This window comes from Oncorhynchus keta, chromosome 6, assembly GCF_023373465.1.
Source record: "Oncorhynchus keta strain PuntledgeMale-10-30-2019 chromosome 6, Oket_V2, whole genome shotgun sequence".
In the NCBI taxonomy this organism is placed as follows: domain Eukaryota; kingdom Metazoa; phylum Chordata; class Actinopteri; order Salmoniformes; family Salmonidae; genus Oncorhynchus; species Oncorhynchus keta.
This window is the reverse complement of record NC_068426.1, coordinates 37,829,966-37,844,849: the sequence shown is the minus strand read 5'-3', so window position 1 is coordinate 37,844,849 and position 14,884 is coordinate 37,829,966. Positions and strand designations below refer to the sequence as shown.

General features: G+C 41.3%; 1 protein-coding gene across 4 annotated transcripts in view; it reads left to right on the top strand.

Annotated features, from left to right (window-relative positions):
- Positions 1 to 8,548: 8,548 nt before the first annotated feature.
- The window catches only part of LOC118385489 (microtubule-associated serine/threonine-protein kinase 3-like), a 158,710-nt gene continuing 152,374 nt past the window's right edge, over positions 8,549 to 14,884 (top strand). For 3 of the 4 annotated variants that reach the window (XM_035772665.2, XM_052521470.1, XM_052521469.1), the window contains exon 1: positions 8,549 to 9,371. In XM_035772665.2, the coding sequence (XP_035628558.1) occupies positions 9,117 to 9,371 (255 nt within the window). In that variant the 5' untranslated portion in view covers positions 8,549 to 9,116. The remainder of the gene's footprint in view (positions 9,372 to 14,884) is intronic. The other variant, XM_052521471.1, reaches the window with a different exon arrangement.

The window sequence follows — 14,884 nt, the reverse complement described above, 5'->3', positions numbered from 1 at the left end:
ATACTTGGATAAGTTTCTGAGAAAACCGAAACCGTAACACAGAAATGTCCCTGTTTAGTGTGCTCTACTCTCTTCATTGTAAACTCAAAACTGCTGCACTTGCTGACAGGGGAGAAATAAAGAAGTCATTGTACAGTAATTCAGCTTTTTGTATTTTTGTTACTGTATCTGATGTTCATTGTTGATTGGTGGCAGAAGTTGCCCGAAAGCACCTTTTTGAACAATGTAAATATACTCATTTTGGGTTGGATCTGGAATGTTGCATTTAGAGGCACATCTCACAGTGTTGTAGTTGCAGGCTTTTTCTTTGCCAAACAGTTTTACCCACCTTTTGCAGAAGAATGCATTGAAAGTATAGGAAGAGTTAGTTTTTTCACCATGACCGGCGATCGGAGTTTAGCCACCTATTGTTTTACCACTACATCACTGAGTGGCATATGAAAATGTATAGGGTTCATTTTGAACACGTCTTCATGTTGAACCCCTGTCTAAAAATGGTGGTCCCTATACAGCATACAAGAAGAGAGGACCCTCGCTGAGTTACTCATTGAAACTAAACTAATTTCTAAACTGAATTGTGCTAAATTAGTAAAAGTGTGTGTGTTTGTGAAATTCCCCACCCAAATACTGTACTTATCAACCTGGAAATCAGTGTCACGTGTGGGTGACTAAAAGATCATGTAGCGAGATAAGTGGGTTGTTGTTAGAAACTGCTGGTCTTTTTTTGGAGAACAGGATATCGTAACCTTCTGAAGAGTTATAACAGCTCACTTTGAAGTGTACACCATAATGCCAATGCTTTTAAGAGAGCATAGTAATCTTCACATATCTTCTGATGATGGAACCTGTGATGGAACCTATGAAATAAGTTAGTTAGTCATTTCATTTTTTTTTTTCAATTGTGGGGAGAGTATAATTAAACTATAAACCCAATGTGTGATTCAAAATGGAGGGAACATGGTAAGACAATAAGATTCCAAAATACATTTCCTTCTCTGGCTAATGAGGAAAGTGAGTGAGGAAAATGTGAGGTCTTATGTTGTGCATATGAGGATTTACTGATCATCTTTAGGAGATTACTGTAAAATCAACACTCAAAACTCAGGCTATTAATACAACTAAAAAGAGGCCTGAATAGTGTACAATATTTTTCAATCTTACAGTTTATTTAGCAAATGTACTAAACTCTAATTATTGTCGGATTTTGTACATAAAATTACAAAGCAAAAATAAGATGTTCATATATGTGTCTACATAGAAGAAAACTAAGATAAAACTGTGAAATAAATTAACAGTGCATTTGGAAAGTATTCAGACCCCTTGACTTTTTCCACATTTGTTAAGTTACAGCTTTATTTTAAAATGGATTAAATAGTTTTCCCCCATCAATCTACACACAATACCCCATAATGACAAAGTAAAAACAAGTTTTTAGAAATGTTTCCATATTTATAAATATAAAAATAAATGAAATCACAATTACATAAGTATTCAGACCCTTTACTCAGTACTTTTTTGAAGAACCTTTGGCAGCGATTACAGCCTTGATTCTTCTCGGGTATGACGCCTCAAGCTTGGCACACCTGTATCTGGGGAGTTTCTCCCATTTTTCTCTGCAGCACAGCTGTTTTCAGATTTATCCAGAGATGTTCGATCTGGGGTCTGGAGTCTGGCTGGGCCACTCAAGGACATTCAGAAACTTGTCCCGAAGCCACTCCTGCCTTTGTCTTGGATGGGTGCTTAGAGTTGTTGTCCTGTTTGAAGGTGAACCGTCGCCACAGTCTGAGGACCTGACTCGTCTCCCAGTCCCTGCCGCTGAAAAACATCCCCACAGCATGATGTTGCCACCACCATGTTTCACTGTAGGGATGGTGCCAGATTTCCTCCAGACGTGACGCTTGGCATTCAGGCCAAAGAGTTCAATCTAGGTTTCATCAGACCAGAGAATCTTGTTTCTCATGGTCGGAGAATCCTTTAGGTGGCTTTTGGCAAACTCCAAGCGGGCTGTCATGTGCCTTTTACTGAGGAGTGGCTTCGTCTGGCCACTCTACCATAAAGGCCTGATTGGTAGAGTGCTGTAGAGATGGTTGTCCTTCTGGAAGGTTCTCCCATCTCCAGAGGAACTCTGGAGCTCTGTCAGAGTGAACATTGGGTTCTTTGTCACCTTCCCAATCAAGGCCATTCTCCCCAGATTGCTCAGTTTGGCCTGGCGGTGGTTCCAAACTTCTTCCATTTAAGAATGATGGAGCCCACTGTGTTCTTGGGGATCTTCAATGCTTCGTATTTTTTTGGTACCCTTCCCCAGATCTGTGCCTCGACACAATCCTGTCTCGGAGCTCTACGGACAACTTCTTAAATCTCATGGCTTGGTTTTTGCTCTGACATGCACTGTCAACTGTGGGACCTTATATAGACAGGTGTGTGCCTTTCCAAATCATGTCCATTCAAAGGAATTACCACAGGTGGACTCCAATAAAGTTGCAGAAAAATCTAAAGGATGATCAATGGAAACAGGATGCACCTGAGCTCGATTTCAAGTCTCATAGCAAAGGGTCTGAATGCTTATGTAAATAAGGTATTTCTGTTTTCTATTTAAATACATTTGCAAATTTCTAAAACTCTGTTTTTGCTTTGTCATTATGGGGTATTGCGTGTAGATTGAGGATAAAACAATAAAATAAACATTTAAAATAGGGTGTAACAAAATGTGGAAAAAGAGAAGGGGTCTGAATACTTTCCGAATGCACTGGATTTACCCCAGTGATCAAAATGGTCTGTCTTTTCAACCAAAAAGTATTGTGCTCATAGGGTGTTTGTTATTTCCTTTCAATTCATGTCCAATTAAGACCTATTAACAAGTAGAGGGGAGTTCCTAATCCCAACCAATCAATTACCTTAATTGATCAATCCAATAGAAGGTAAGAGTGAAAACCCATCGACACTGGGTCCTCCAGGAATTGAGTTTGACACCCCTGTCAGAACTTGTCCCTATCACTCATGCTGTATTTGGCATTATTCTCTTGGTTGACACTACACCCTAGTGGACAACATGATAGTACAAATGTCAAGAAGCAGGCCATTGAGCATTGCACCATAACACAATATTCAATATGACAAATAAATACATATCTCCCTTCACTTCCTCAGAAAGGGGGGAATCACAGGTAAATGGAAAAATAACATGATCATAGTGCATGCTGTGAACGATAGTATGGATTCAATAAATATATCTACATGGATTAAATAAAAAACTAAATCTAAAGGATATCATTGAGTTGTTATGATCGTTACTAAGCACCAAAGGAGGTACATTTACAACAAGCCATTGCAGGATCTTTGCCTCAGCAGGATCTTAATTGGACATGAATTGACAGGAAATAACAAAAAACAGCATGTGAACACAATACTTTTTGGATGAAAAGACAGTCAAAAAACAATGAAAATATCTTCCAACCAGTTTTGACCACTGGGGTAAATACAGTGCATTCAGAAAGTATTCAGACCCCTTACCCTTTCCCACATTTTGTTATGTTACAGCCTTATTCTAAAAGGGATTTAAAAAAAAGATGCCATGCTGATCCTCAACACGGGGGACCCCCAGGGGAGGGAACACTCCCTGTTCACCCATGACTGCAAGGCAACGCACGACTCCAACACCCTCATTAAGGTTTGCCAACGACACAACAGTGGTAGGCCTGATCACCGACAACGATGAGACAACCTATAGGGAGGCCAGAAACCTGGCAGTGTGGTGCCAGAATATCATCCTCTCCCCTCAACGTGATCAAGACACAGGAGATGATTGAAGGGGCTGTAGGGTCGATGGGGCTGTAGTGGAGCAGGTTGAGCACTTCAAGTTCCTTGGTGTCCACATCACCAACAATCTATCAAGGTCCAAACACACCAAAACAGTTGTGAAGAGGGCAAGACAACGCCTATTCCCCGTTAGGAGACTGAAAATATTTGGCATGGGTTTTCAGATCCTCAAAACTTTCTACAGCTGCACCATCGAGAGCATCCTGACTCGTTGCATCACCGCCTGTTATGGCAACTGCTCAGCCTCCGACCGCAAGGCACTACAGTACATCACTGGGGCCAAGCTTATCCAGTACTCCTATACCAGGCGGTGTCAGAGGAAGGCCCTAAAAATGGGAAAAAACTCCAGTCACTCTAGTCATAGACTGTTCCCTCTGCTACTTGCATGGCAAGTGATACCTGGAGTGCCAAGTCTAGGTCCAAAATGCTTCTTAACAGCTTTTACCCCCAAGCCAACAGCTAATCAAATGGCTACCTATTTGCATTGCCCCCCTCCCTGATTGTAATGTACTGTATATATAGAGTCTGTTTTTATTTTTATTTATAGGCAAGTCAGTTAAGAACAAATTCTTATTTTCAATGATGGCCTAGGAACAGTGGGTTAACTGCCTGTTCAGGGGCAGAACGACAGATTTGTACCTTGTCAGCTCGGGGATTTGAACTTGCAACCTTTCGGTTACTAGTCCAACGCTCTAACCACTAGGCTACCCTGCCGCCCCATGTGTACTGTAAAGTACACATGGAATTGTTTTAAAAAGGTTGTACACATGGAATTGTTTTAAAAATGATGATTTTGCTATTTGATTTGGAATTGTAAGACCCCTTGAAGTATAAAAAAATAAAATACAAAAAAAAATATTTGATGAACATTTTTCTTTGGCCTTACTGCTACAGTATTAGCCTATACAAGTGCATTGAATGACAGATTCACGACATGGAACAGCAGATAGTCCCTCCCCAACAAATTGGAAGGAAGTTTGTTCTGAAATATCGCTCCTATTTCTGAGAGATATTAGAAAGATCAGGATATTGGACCATTTATGTTTTAGATGTATTCAACCCCTCACTGGGGCGCAGGGTAGCCTAGTGGTTAGAGAGTTGGACTAGTAACCGGAAGGTTGCAAGTTCAAATCCCCGAGCTGACAAGGTACAAATCTGTTGTTCTGCCCCTGTTCCTCGCCCGTCATTGAAAATAAGAATTTGTTCTTAACTGACTGGCCTAGTAAAATAAAAATAAAAGGTACTTTACAGTATGTTGACCCAATTCTTTTGTAACGATTACAAATCATTATTGCGTAAACGAGCACCGGGACATCGCATATTACTCACTTCCTCAAATGATACAGACCCGTTTTTCAGTTGTGTATCACTATTTCAAATGATTCCGGTGCCCAATTCTCCTAACCTCTGTGTGTGTTTTTGTGGTAGTAGTTAAGAGGCATGTCATTCATTACAGTATGCGAGTCAACATCTACAGATGATACAGTGCATTAGGGAAAGAAAACACATCAGCTAACAACAATGTGATAAAAGAGCTCAGCATTGATAGAGATATCTGATTACGAACAAGCTAAACGAAAATCACGTCCAACACAGGCCTGAGAGACTGGGGGGTATCCCACTAGTGCCTGCCACCAATGTAGTGATTCAGTAGGAATAGCTGGGGTGGTGTTGGAAGTCGTAACCCATTGAAAGTGCATTTTGACCCTTAGCATAAAGGTGAGACGCTATGATGAAACTTGCTCTCATGTGGACTGCCACAGGAAAGGAAGACCCAGAGTTGCAAAATACCATCAAGTGCTATGATGAAACTTGGCTCCCACGAGGACCGCCACAGGAAAGGAAGACCCAGAGGTACCTCTGCTGCAGAGGATAAGTTCATTAGTGTTACCAGCCTCAGAAATTGCAGCCCAAATAAATGCTTCAGAGTTCACGTAAGAGACACATCTCAACATCAACTGTTCAGAGGAGACTGCGTGAATCAGGCCATGGATGAATTGCTGCAAAGAAACCACTACTAAACGACAACAATAATAAGGAGAGACTTGCTTGGGCCAAGAAACATGAGCAATGGACATTAGACTGGTGGAAATCTGTCCTTTGGTCTGATGAGTCCAAATGTTTGATTTTAGTTTCCATCCGCCGTGTCTTTGTGAGATGCAGAGTAGGTGAATGGATGATCTCTGCATGTGTGGTTGCCACGTGAAGCATGGAGGAGGAGGTGTGATGGTGCTTTGCTGGTGACACTGTCAGTGATTTATTTAGAATACAAGGCACACTTAACCAGCATGGCTACCACAGCATTCTGCAGAGGTACCCCAATCCCATCTGGTTTGCGCTTAGTGGGACTATAATTTGTTTTTCAACAGGACAATGACCCAACACACCTCCAGGCTGTGCTATTTGACCAAGAAGGAGAGTAATGGAGTGCTGCATCAGATGACCTGACCTCCACAATCACCTAACCTCAACCCAATTGAGATGGTTTGGGATTGTAACGAGTGCGATGAGAGTCGGGAAGAAAGTACAGGGAGTGAGTGTTTTAATAAATAAACAAAACAAACACGAAACACAAACAACGCATCGACATGAAACAGAGTCAAAAACACCTGAGGAAAGAACCAAGGGTAGTGATAGATATTGGGAAGATAATCCAGGCAGGTGATGGAGTCCGGGTGAGTGACATAAGGTGCTGGTGTGCTTGACGATGGTGACAGGTGTGCGGGATAATCAGTAGCCTGATGACCTAGAGGCCAGAGAGGGAGTAAACGTGACAGGGATGAGTTGGACCGTAGAGTGAAGGATAAGCAGACAACAAGTGCTCAGCATATGTGGGATCTCCTTCAAGACTGTTGGAAAATCATTCCAGGTGAGAGAATGCCAAGAATGTGCAAAGCTGACAAGGCAAAGGGTGGCTACTTTGAAGAATAAAAACAAATGTTTTTTTATAATATATATATAAAATATTTTGATTTGTTCAACACTTTTTTGGTTACTACATGATCCCATATGTGTTATTTAATAGTTGTGATGCCTTCACTGTTATTCTACAATGTAGAAGATAGTAAAAATAAAGAAAAACCCTTGAATGAGTATGTGTGTCCAAACTTTTGACTGGTACTGTACATTCCCTGTGAAAGCAAAGAACCTATGTTATGTGGATTTGAGCAGACAACAGCTAACAGAACTTAACCCAGCCAAATCAAACTCTGAAATGACTAACTAGCTCCCTTTTTATTTGATTTAGCTGTTTTGCATTGACATTTATATCCATATTAATGCTGCATGATTTTGCCTGATCAGAAAAATGACTAGCTGACCGTTGACACTGCTAACTCTCTATAGCAAGGGGAGATCGAATTCGTATTTTGCAACATTGTTGCCGAGGTCAGAGTGGCAAACAGCAAGGTTCATAAAAACCTTAGCTGTTGCAAACTAAATGCTCGCTAGATGCAAGAGGAAATAATGTGTTTAATAAAAGAATACACTCTTAGATTAACAAAGGGGTTATTTATAAATGTATTAATAAGGTAAGCAAAGTTGATTATTTAAATCAAATATATGGAGGCAGTCATATTATAAACTATATGCTGGATAGATAGTGTTATTAGAATATGAGCAACATTTGTAAGCTAGCTAGCTAGACAGGACTACTTTAACCACACATTTCTTTCAGAGTTTCTCTCGCAACCCCATTTTCAATGTAATATGATGAGTGTGGATGTCAGTAGTGGTGCGTGGGTAAAAATCACTGGGGAAGCCAAGCCCCACCCCCGCCATAAAAAAGCCATATTACAACCTGTGTTGTGATCATTGTGTTGTTTGCTCTATAACCTGTTCGTTCATATGCCTTGCGACTGTGATATAGCCTGTCGGCCTAAACGCCGAGACAATAAGAGACACAGTGGCAGAATAAATTCAACCACACCTTTGTTTCATCACAAAACTGGAGAGCAACCTCTGTCTGGTGGAGTCCACAAAGCATATTGCAGGTAACAAACAGTTACATGACCTACAGCATGGTCAAGCAAGTTAATGTTTCTGACATTTACAGACCATTAAACTATTGATTTAGAACCACAGAGAGTTACCGCAAGTCGCAAAGAAAACAGGAGCTGCCTCCACTATTCCAGCGCCATTTCAACATCATCAAATCACCTCTGCTTAGTCTAATACAGTGACAACTGAAAGATACCAATAACAATTTAGTCCAATCAATGTAAGCTAAACACGATGTGGCTGTTCATGGTTTCGGATTTCTGTTTGTGCAAGTAGAAAACCATGTTGACTCACCCTACTAAACTAAACGCCAATGCCGCCATCCTCTCATGTTGACGAAACGTCTATCATTCCGTCATAGTACACGCTTCAATTTTTTGTTGTCCTAGGCTACCTGGCTAAAATGCTTGCTTGCTAGCCAAACTACCAATAATGGATAACGTTAGCTAGTTAACATTAGCCTTCTACAGCTAGCTACCTCTCAAGCCAGGGGCACAACAAAAGGGCCAATTTAAGCAAGCTAGCTAGACAACAGGACAATGAGATGCAACAATTCAAGTTTTTATGTTAATGATGTATGCTCTCAATGGGATTTGATAGGACTGCAAGCTTCTTCCCATGGCATTTTTGGGGGAGGACCAGTTTAGCTCAACGCTGATTGGTTAATTTTGTAAACTTTGTTTTATCAAGGGAGGCCAAATGCTCGCTGGCTTCCCTTGCTTTCAATGCTACGGGCAGCAACAATGTCATACTCGTTTGGACCAGACAGCATCAGATAGATGGCCTATACGTCCAGAGACAGAGGGGCGTTGTTTCGCTCGCTTGGGTGTTTTCTCATGTGAGATACAGTCTGCCTCTTGCGAATTGAAGGGAAATGATGACACAGAGAGACGAAATATTCATTATTTAGTATTTTTTTATTTGTCTTTTTTCGGGGGAAACCATTAATACACCCCACTGGTGCATGTCAGTCTGTCTGTTAGAATTCATACTACAAGATTAACGGCGCACAGCGGATCTTTTGGTCGGCAGAGTTATGAAATGAAACCAACTCCAGGCGCTACAAACAGCATTTCACGCAGCCAAGGATGAAACGGTTGTGTCCGTGTTGTAGCCTTGGAACTTCCACCGAATGGAACTTTTCAACGGTCTTCGTGCAACACGGTGCATTCAAACCGCAATATGACTTAAACGGTGTACAGGTAGACATTACTCTGGGTTAACGTTTTAACCAATAATACGCGGTGATTTATATTGATCGACCTAAACTGGCGTGATGGGTGTTAGTGGACTCTGACATTATGGAAGCGCAACACTTGGAGACTTTTGGAAGCGACAGCGGGAGCCAGTCCTCTTCAGGCTCCGAAACCTTGTCAGAGGGAGAAGGTATAGATATCTGTTTAGAAGAAGTGCACCAATATTACGAATATTTCAACAACCAAAACACTTCAGACTTCGTCACTCTAAACACAGAAGGGAAGGAAGAAAAGAGTGTGGCAGGCGAGGCGGTGGAACCGGGGAATAAAGAACAACGGGAAGGAGGCGACGACAAAATGGTAATTTACCCATTAAACGTTAGTAATAATGTCTTTGGGTGAAGTGGCTTGAATGGCAGGTGTGTGTGTGTGTGTGTGTGCGCGTGCGCGCCCTCGCAAAGGTGACAACCATCATGCCTTGTTGCGTATGTGTGCGCACTGCTTGTGAGAAATAAGAAATTGTTACTTTATTTCAGCTCAAGTATTATTCAGAGTATAATATTTTAGCTGAATAAAAACGTATTAGCTTTTTGTGAGGGCAAGTCTCTAGCCTGTTGCTCGAGTCCTATGTGATAACATAGGACTAATGTAATGTTTTATTAACACACTTCGAGGCCTATTGAATTGATTGATGTATGTGTTTTTGGCTTGACTCAAACTTTGGAAAGATTTGAACATACAGTTGAAGTCGGAAGTTTACATGCACTTAGGTTGGAGTCATTACAACTCGTTTTTCAACCACTCCACAAATTTCTTGTTAACAAACTATAGTTTTGGCAAGTCTGTTAAGACATCTACTTTGTGGATGATGTGTAATTTTTCCAACAATTGTTTAGACAGATTATTTCACTCTCACAATTCCAGTGGGTCAGAAGTTTACATACACTGACTTGACTGTGCATTTTAAATGGCTTGGAAAATTCCAGAAAATGATGTCATGGTTTAGAATCTTCTGATAGGCTAATTGACATAATTTGAGTCAATTGGAGGTGTACCTGTGGATGTATTTCAAGGCCTACCTTCAAACTCAGTTCCTCTTTTCTTGACATCATGGGGGGAAAAAAAATCAGCCAAGACCTCAGAAAACAAATTGTAGACCTCCACAAGTCTGGTTCATCCTTGGAAGCAATTTCCAAATGCCTGAAGGTACCACATTCATCTGTACAGACAATAAATAGTACGCAAGTATAAACACCATGGGACCAGGCAGCCATCATACCGCTCAGGAAGGAGATGCGTTCTGTCTCCTAGAGATGAATGTACTTTGGTGCAAATCAATTCCAGAACAGCAAAGGACCTTGTGAAGATGATGGAGGAAACGGGTACAAAGTATCTATAGCCACAGTAAAACGAGTCCCAGAAGCTCGTACTGTACATAACCTGAAAGGCCGCTCAGCAAGGAAGAAGCCACTGCTCAAAAACCGCAATAATAAATGCCAGACTACGTTTTGCAACTGCACATGGGGACAAAGATTGTACTTTTTGGAGAAATGACCTCTGGTCTGATGAAACAAAAATAGAACTGTTTGACCCGCAAAACACCAGTCTCAATGTCAACAGGGAAGAGACTACTCCGGGATGCTGGCCTTCTAGGCAGAGTTGCAAAGAACAAGCCATATCGCAGACTGGCAAATAAAATATTATAATGGGCAAAACATAGACACTGGACTGAGGAACTTTGCCTAGAAGTCCAGCATCCCAGAGTCGCCTCGTCACTGACGTTGAGACCGGTGTTTTGCGGGTCGTATTTAGTTGAGAACTTGAGGCGTCTTTCTCAAACTAGACACACTAATGTACTTGTCCTCTTGCTCAGTTGTGCACAGGGGCCTCCCCCCTCCTCTTTCTATTCTGGTTAGAGCCAGTTTGCGCTGTTCTGTGAAGGGAGTAGTATACAGCTTTGTACGAGATCTTCAGTTTCTTGGCAACTTTTCACATGGAATAGCCTTCAATCAGGACAACAGTTTTCAGCTATGCTAACATAATTGCAAGAGGGTTTTCTAATGCTCAATTAGCATTTTAAAATAATAAACTTGGATTAGCGAACACAACGTGCCATTGGAACACAGGAGTGATGGAGTGATGTTTACTGAGAATGTTCCTCTGGAAGCCTATGTAGATATTTCAAAATGTCAGCCGTTTCCAGCTACAATAGTCATTTACAACATTAACAGTGTCTTCACTGTATTTCTGATCAATTTGATGTTATTTAATGGAGAAAAAAAGTAAATTTCTTTCAAAAACAAGGACATTTCTAAGTGACCCTGAACTTTTGAACTGTGGTGTATGTATCCAGGCTTTGTTGAGAAGACTACTCTTCTGACATAAAGTCTGGCACACCCAAATACCTCTCTGCCTTTGTCACCACAACCTCAATTTTCTGTTATAAATGCTACAAATCCAATCTTACTGAAACATAGCATTTGTTGATCTATCCCTCTACTGGTACTGATCTACTATTCACACCACTCCTCTCAGGATCCTTCCCCCTTGAGCCATCTTCCTCTTTCTTCACTGCCTCAGCTTGCGACAACTTCTGCACTACTCTAACCCTGGAAACCCTAAACTGCCACTCTCGCACTGGACATTTCTGGTCCCCAGCCCCAATTAACACATACCACTACTTTCCCCAATGCTACACATTCCTTTGTCTCATGCTCTTCTGTACACTTCTCACACCTAGGAACCTCCCTCCTACACATTGCTGCCACATGCCCAAACGCTTGACGCCTGTAACAATGCAATGTATTTGGCACAGAAGCTCGCACCGGATACCTTCTATATGCTAACATCACCTTGTCGGGCAAAGACTCAATATCAAAACTCCAAAGGACAGACAACGACTCTTCTGTTTCACGCCACTCTGTCTGCGCCGCGCCATCAGACGAGCGCCACAAACACCGGGTATCTTCCCCTTCAGTTGGTCAAACTTTCACATTTACCTCAGTAATTGCGCCCTATCCTTGAGAGCAAAACAATTCACCCCTCTTGTCCCGGTTTGTTTAACGCGGAGTCCCTGCTCCCTTTGACAGAAACGCAAACAATTATCAGAAGACCACTTCTGGCTACCTTCACCGATTCCGCAGCACCCGACTCTGTTTTCACCCACCCTTATTCCACAAATGGATCAGCCAAAAGGCAAGGGGCCACTTTTTTTCCATCCTGACCCTCTTTGTTAGCCTCAAGCTCTGAGAAATCCCCCAAACCTACCAGCTCTGATACTTCGCCCTCATTCACTTCCATTTCTCCTCCTGTCTTCGATCTGGTAAACAGCTCACTCTGCTTACACTTTCTTACCATTCTTCTTTAAAAAAAATCATCTCCCTTTTTCCCCTGACATTTTTAACTGACTCAAGCTCACTCTTTCTCTCTTCGACAAAAATGTTAACCGGCCGAAGTCTACTGCATGAAAAATGAAATGCTGCAAATTTGAATTGAACCCCGTGTTCATCGGTCCAGCTGCATCTTAGCAGTACTGTCTGTCTATACTTACCTCATGAAAGCTGTGAACTGGTGGTCCAGCCAGATATGGCTAGTTATGTATGTTTGCCATGTAAGGACAGGTCCTGGACAGGTTCTGGAGGCTACTATGTTGGAATTGTAAATTAAAAAGTTATTTTTATTTGGAGACTGATGTTTTGATTCTATGAAATATCGGCGGACTTCGTTGCAGTTGCTCTCACACACACACAACTCAGAGTTTTGTCCAGAGTAATACAACGGATGATCCTGTGCCCAAGATTATTTCAGTGTCCTAAAACGTAGTAGTACATTTCCAACATCCTGGTGGGATGATTGACAAAAAGGATGTGGTTTTACCTTTTTGAGTTGTTCCATGTCATTTCAGCAAGCCATGACACCCACATCAGATGGTTTCTGTAGTTAGAAACAGGTAACACGGGCATTCCTGAAACATTATTTTGTTGAAATTACATTTTTATCTCTGGGAAATTACGCTAATTGATTACGCCCAAAATGGTCATTTTAATGTGTAAGATTCATATAATATTCAATAAATGTAGTACCCAACATGAGATTTTCCTACTAAGGTGTGAGACCTGAGGTATCCCCCCACCAAAAAAAGACATCCATGGACCCCTCACACCCTTGCCAATCACACCGAACATCCAGTATACAGTATCAGTTCTGTTTTTCTGAGATCGGATTATATTTAAACAATATAATGTTTCAGGAAATGCCAATCTTATCGAACTACAGAAACGATTTCAGAACTATCTGAGATGGTGGGTGTTAATCGTCTTTCTTTCTTTTTGAGGTGGAACAACCCTTTTGGATTTCAATACCAGACTAGAACAGTTTTGTCAACTTGTGGTCCTTCCACAAGCCCAGGTCCCTGGAGTGTTACTTACTCCACCACTATGCCATGTGAAAATGTCCTCCTTTTGAACACTACAACTAAAACATTTCCCAGGTGTTCCCAGTCATGTGAAATCCCTTGGGCCCTGGAGACCTATATGTAACTCAGTAAAATCTTTGACATTGTTGCATGTTGCGTTTTATTTTTTGTTCAGTGCATTATCAGAGAGAGTTGGACCATAGAATGCTCTGAAAAAATTCAAATCACATTAGGTAAGACTACATGATGAAATATAGTACAGTAATAGTGTTATTGCGTCTCTATGGGTAAGACTCGTTGGAGCAGTCAACTCTGGATTGCAAGTGGTTAGTGGTGTTTCTAAAGTCCTTGTTTTGTGTGGGCTCTAGGTGTGTTTTCACCGTCTACTACAGTATAACACAGCAGTGGAATTTAAATCTGCTGCTGGAGTCTACCTGGATTTCGGTGCTTTTGAAGGATTAATGCCTTGTTATGTAACCACAGCTTGTTATTCAATATGGACAATATCTGCTTGAATTCTTTCACCTTGGCTGGGTAAAGAGAATATCAGCTTTTGAAGAATCTGTTCTCTTTCTCTTCATCATGCAGGGGGTGGCGTTGGATGGAAGAATATGATGTATAAAATCAAGATTTTAATGCCAAGATGGCTTGTTTTCACCACATCCTATGGTTTCATTAACGGTCCATAATTGTAAATTATCACAACGGAAGTATTGTTTCATACCAAAGAAAGGTAATGATGCTCCTGGGGCGACATATTGGGGAAAACAAAAGTGTTATCTGAAGTTTCTGGTGATAGGCTATAGGAGGAGTCAGCGAACTTCATGTTGAATGCCAATTTATCTCAGTTTCTACCCATCTGCGTGCCAGTTATGGTTTTCATGTGCACATTTTCGTGGATCAGTTTAATTTATAATCACGTCTTTGTATCTCAATCCTTGTCAAGTGGTTAATCAAAATTCTATCCACATCTAAATAAAAATACAAAACCTAAAAGGTTACTTCTATTGCCATTTCCAACTATGTAAAAATAGCCTACCTTAAGCCAACAAATAAAAACATTGCAGCCTGCAGGTAGAAAATATCCTGATGGCCTGTCTGTAATGAACTTGAAACATTGTATCAGCTATTAACTTGGGTCTGGCCTGAAGCACTTTGCAACTTTGTATCAAATATTCTGGGCCCTCAGTTTTCCACCCAGTGACCTCGGGACAGACACAGCTGTAGGCTATTTGTGCAAGGGATAACAAGTAATCAGGTAATCCTATTTTGTGACGTTTCCACTGGATCAGAGCTTGACATTTTCCCTTTCACGCCGAGTGGTTATCAAAAAGGAGAGGGCTGGAATTTTATTTTATTTTGAGAGGCCCAACAACTCATTAGTGGTGGTGCATTAAGCCAATCAGAAATAAAACACTGGACAAAAGTATGAATGCAACATGTGTGTTGAGTTTCCATC